At 39.6% G+C, this 5,366-nt stretch overlaps 1 protein-coding gene across 1 annotated transcript; it reads left to right on the top strand.

Moving 5' to 3' along the window:
- The first annotated feature begins 438 nt into the window (after positions 1-438).
- LOC122124405 (olfactory receptor 9K2) lies at positions 439-1,431 on the top strand. Its single transcript, XM_042699156.1, has one exon. The coding sequence runs from the start codon at positions 448-450 to the stop codon at positions 1,429-1,431; it is 984 nt and encodes a 327-aa protein (XP_042555090.1). The 5' UTR covers positions 439-447.
- Positions 1,432-5,366: the final 3,935 nt, after the last annotated feature.

The following is a 5,366-nucleotide window of genomic DNA, read 5'->3' as shown; positions in this document are numbered from 1 at the left end:
AATTTTCTTTATTAAAAAAAATGTATAGTACATCTTGGAGAGACATTTGAGAGTGTAAATACAACAGCTCTCCAAATGTTGCTAAACTTAAGTTTAGCAAATTTTGCTAAATCTAGGCTATATAAACTGTATCCTGGCTGCCAATTATGTTCTTTTCCAGTTCGTGTGTTATGGTACTGAATTATTGTGGCACTGTGGAGGGAGGGAGTATAAAGTGTTATTGAAAAGCATATTGAAAACATGGCATTGGAAGCCTAGGGGGAGAAAGGCCTAATTTTATGTTTACTGCTTCTAGGAATGAAAAACTTAAAATAACATTGAACTGCGTGTGTTGAACTGCATTTAAGTTGTACAATTTCTCAGAGACTAAAATGAAGAATCATTACAGAGCCTTCCTAAGTCTAAATATGGTAGAGAAGTGTTTGTCGTACCAGGATCAATACGTTCATGTCTTTATTTTTGCCTTCTGCTTCTTGTCAGGTTTCTTCCATGAGCGACAGGGGAACAAGTAATCACTCAGAAATGACTGGCTTCGTTCTTGTAGGCTTCAGGGTCGGCCCCGAGCTCCATCTTCTCCTCTTCCTGCTATTTGTACTCATCTATGCCGTGATCCTCTTGGGGAATGTTGGCATGATGACTCTTATCATGATCGACCCCCGTCTGAACACACCCATGTATTTCTTCCTAGGCAATCTGTCCTTCATCGACCTCTTCTATTCGTCTGTCATTGCACCCAAGGCGATGACCAACTTTTGGTCGGAGAGCAAGTCCATCTCCTTTGCAGGCTGCGTGGCCCAGCTGTTTCTCTTTGCACTCTTCATCGTGACCGAGGGATTTCTCCTGGCAGCCATGGCGTACGACCGCTTCCTTGCCATCTGCAGCCCCCTGCTCTATTCTGTCCAGATGTCCACGCGTCTCTGCGCACAGCTGGTGGCGGGCTCCTATTTCTGTGGCTGCGTCAGCTCGGTTCTGCAGACCAGCATGACATTCACTGCCTCCTTCTGCGCTTCGCGAGCCATTGATCATTTTTACTGCGATACCCGCCCGCTGCAGAGATTGTCTTGTTCGGACCTCTTTGTCCAGAAAGTGGTATCGTTTTCGCTCTCCGGCCTCATCATTTTGCCAACCGTTTTCGTAATCATCGTCTCTTATCTGTACATTGTGTCCACGGTTCTAAGGATGCGCTCCACCGAGGGGCGGAAGAAAGCCTTCTCCACCTGCAGCTCCCACCTGGGAGTGGTGGGCGTGCTGTACGGCGCTGTCTTCTTCATGTATCTCACGCCCGACAGGTACCCTGAACTGAGCAAAATGGCCTCTCTGTGTTACTCCCTCGTCACGCCTATGCTCAATCCTCTGATTTACTCTCTGAGAAACAAGGACGTCAAGGAAGCGCTCAGAAAACTGTTAGAGAAGAAAAGGATGGTTCTGTGACCCTCCAGCCACGCTATCGTTGCTGTGGTGTGTCTTTAGTTCACACATGGTATGCTCACTGATGTCTTCCTCTCTCCACTATTATTTTAAAAAAAAATGCTACCAGTAGCTTTGTCTAGGGTCAAGTATTCTTACAGAATGTTATTTTTTTAATATCCTCTACGACATCCTTAACCCTGAATATTCTGGGTGTGGGAAATGTCCTTGGCCTTGGCAGAGTATTTTCATAGTGATCCCTCCCCCACCAATAATTATATTTCATAGAAGCAGTGTTTATGTCATATATTGGACAATATTTCCCTGTGTTATGATGCTAAACAATACTTTATCTAGCACTCATTATTCTTTTGTGTTGCCATTCCCTTCTATATGTAATCATTCATAACTGACAATGATCAGATGATTTTTAAATAAAAGTCTTTTGTATTTTATAACTTTATCATCAGGTTATATAGTTATCAAAGGTCACCTTGGTAAATTATTTTATATGTGGTATTTATAAGGAGAAAAACATGGTAAACTTCATTATGTACAACCACTTAGAAAGCTATACCAAGTATGCCAGCTGTTCTGGAGTTTCTTAGATATTGCCCATTGACACTACTGATTGCAGGAAACTAATTCAAAGAACCAAACTGGAAGATAGAGAAAAACAGATATGGCCACATGTTCATCCACTCAATCGGGATCTTCAGTGCTTTTCCTTGTATCAATTATACCTGAGAAATATTTGATAGAGGTATAGAAGTCAACAAAATAGTATGACCTAAAATTTAATCCTCTGTTCCTCTGACATGTTTTTTAAAAATAAATATGTATTTCATTAATTCCTTGGAATACCTCTGCAAGTGTTCTGTGTTGTGGTAGGAACAGGGATAACTAACTAGTCATTAAGGAGTTTACAATTAGGTTAGACAATTAACATCCCCATAATTAACATAATTAACATGACTGTAATCAGGTAAGTTCTCTTTGGAGATGTGCAAGAGACACTTAGAATGAGGCTAAGCCAGGTGCCCGGGGATAATATGTGTAAACTTAGCTATTCAGAAGGCTGAAATTTGAGAATAGCCAAGGTCAAAGCCAGCCAGGGCAAGAAAGTCTGGGAGACTCATATCTCCAATAAACTACAAAAAAAAAGCTAAAAATGGAGCTGTGATTCAAATGGTAGAACACTAGCGCTGAGCAAAAGATGCTCGGGGTCAGTCTCCAGGCCCCGAGTTCAAGTCTCAGGGCAGGCGCAAAAAATAAAATTTTTAAAAGGAATAAGGTTGGAATAGGGGGATTACTGCAGTGGGTCATATTGTTTATTTGGGGGGGGGTCATGTGCACTGTTAATGAAAAAGGAGCAGGTAGTATGTAATAAACTGATTAATAAAACAATAGTGTACAAAAGAAAGTGTGTTGTTCATAGTTTTGAAGGTGAATGAGTCTGATGGTGGCACAAACTGAAAAAATTAAATGAGCAGAATAGAGAATGTAGCTCAGTGGTAGCTGCAGTTTTTCTCCTTTAAGAAAACAATTTCCCTCTGGACAGACAGCACAGCATTGATCATACTTTTTATCACTCAGAGAATAGAATACTTTCAGGGAATACAGCAGAATTTCCTTAACAGATGCTCTCCTTTACCCCATTCCCAGCTCATGTTGGGGTTCATCAGATCCATGTCCAGGTGTCATGTTACATGAACTTCCTTGGGAGCAGTTAAAAATTCATGTACCCTCAAACCTGGGTGGCACTTAGAACCCAAACACTGACTCTTCAAAATTCTGTAGAAATGGCTTTTATAATAGTGGACAGAATGTTTGATCTATTTTTAATTAGTTTATATGAGTTATATGGGGGGGGGGGGATTTCCTGGTGACATCTCCACACATTTACATTGAAAATCAGTTTCACCATATCTCTCACTATTCCTTCCCCATGACCCCAAGAAATTTCAACAGGATACAACAATTTCTATTTCCATAGTTGCAAATAATATATTTTGACCTTTTCAACCTCCTTCATACTCCATGTTAGCTTAACCCCCATCCTCTAGTCCTTACTCATCAACAGAAGCTATTTCTTCTTTCTTTCTTTCTTTTCTTTCTCTCTCACTCTCTCTTTCCCTCCCTTCCTCCCCCTCCCTCCCTCCCTCCTTCCCTTCCCTCCTTCCTTCCCTTCCCTCTCTCCTTCCTTCCTTCCTTCCTTCCTTCCTTCCTTCCTTCCTTCCTTCCTTCCTTCCTTCCTTCCTTCCTTCCTTCCTTCTTTCCTTTCTTTCTTTTCCAGTCCTGAGCCTTGAACTCAGGGCACTGAACCTAATCTTCTTTTGCTCAAAGCTAGCACTCTACCACATGAGCCACAACACAACTTCCAGCTCTTTCTGTTCAGGAGGTACTGAGGAATAGAACCAAGGGTTTCATGTATGCTAGGCAAGCCCTACCACTAAGCCACATTCCCAGTCCTAGAAACTTTTCTCTTTCTCCACCCTGTATCTCTCTGTTGATCAACATTACTTTTGCAATAGAACACTTTAATCATAACAATGTTAATGAGAAACTTTATATGAGTTAACCTTATGTGATATTTTTAAATGTACTAGATCAGTAAATATCTGAGGAATATTAAAATCACAAACATGGGTTGTGCAGGTTTTATTCAAATCATCCTGCCCACTAGCTTGGTGTTTGTTCCAATATAACAGGTCAGTTATTTCCAGAAAAATGTTTGGTCACATGCTATCTTTTCTGAGGATTTCTTTATAGAATATTGCACTATCCTTGCTAGTATGTTTTGCAGTGTTTTGGCAGGCTATATGCACAGGGAAAATTAAAATTTTCACCCTAGTAATTGGGAAATAGTATAATAAAATGCCAAAAATTCTATGATTATGGAAAGTCTTGAAACTGTTTCTGGATCATCCTTCTTTCTTCAAATGTCATTTGTAGAATCTTTGTAAATTTTAGATTAGGGGCCGACAAAATCAGTCTTTTGCACTTAAACATTTTGAGTTCACATAGAGATTTCCATATAACAAAAATCCCAGTGTTGCAAGAGTGGAGGACTTATGAAGAAGGTACTTTCTTACTTTTTAATATACACAATAGGATTTCTGGGTTTTGTTTAGGAATCTGAAGGCAAATCACTTTGATTCTCACACTTAAGAGAAACACCCAGATCTCTGGAAGTTGTTTTTTTTTTTTTTTAACTACCCCTTCTTCCTATACCTTAATTCAAAGATGCCGGCATGGTATGCATCTAGCTATCCTCTGTGCTCTTTGATTAGCCAGTTTTCACTCCAGTTATTTTATTCACTGTTACTTGTGTTAATTTTCCTCTGACTAATATCAGCCTAGTGTATCTACAGTAGCATCAAGGAAAAAATTTCTAAAATAATAAGGGCTATAATCCATTCCCATGAGATGATTGAATAATGTTCTGTGTAAATGAAATATAAAAGCAACACCAAGCACTTATCCAATGGTATCTGTTTTATTAGTTTATTCTGTGTAAAACATTAGTTATTTGGTCCTATGGAGAGCCCTTTAAAATTTCCAATAGTTTGGGAAATTTATCACTTAGTGAATTCTCCCTTTCTTTTTGCATCATACAATATTTTTTTTTAATTTTTTCATTATTGTGAAAATACCATATAGAGGGGTTACAATTACATGGGCAAGAGATTGAGTACATTTCTTATCAAGCATTGTTGCCTCATCCTTTGTTTCCCCACACCATCCCTTCCTCTCTCCACCCCGCCCCATACCACCTCCCTCCACCCCACCAAAGTTGTAAAGTTCACTTTTCGACATAACATCTTGTACATCTCATTGTTGCAATAGGTCTACCTGTATCCCTATTTAAACAATTTTTTTTTCCTTCTCCTCCACAAATTATACCAACATCAAATACAGAGAAAGCTGGGGTTATACCATGGGGGAGGGCCATACAA

Source organism: Dipodomys spectabilis, unplaced genomic scaffold (assembly GCF_019054845.1).
Source record: "Dipodomys spectabilis isolate Male_0828 unplaced genomic scaffold, ASM1905484v1 ptg000234l, whole genome shotgun sequence".
Taxonomy (NCBI): Eukaryota; Metazoa; Chordata; class Mammalia; order Rodentia; family Heteromyidae; genus Dipodomys; species Dipodomys spectabilis.
Note: the sequence above shows the minus strand (reverse complement) of the source record. Positions and strands in the feature narration are given on the sequence as shown.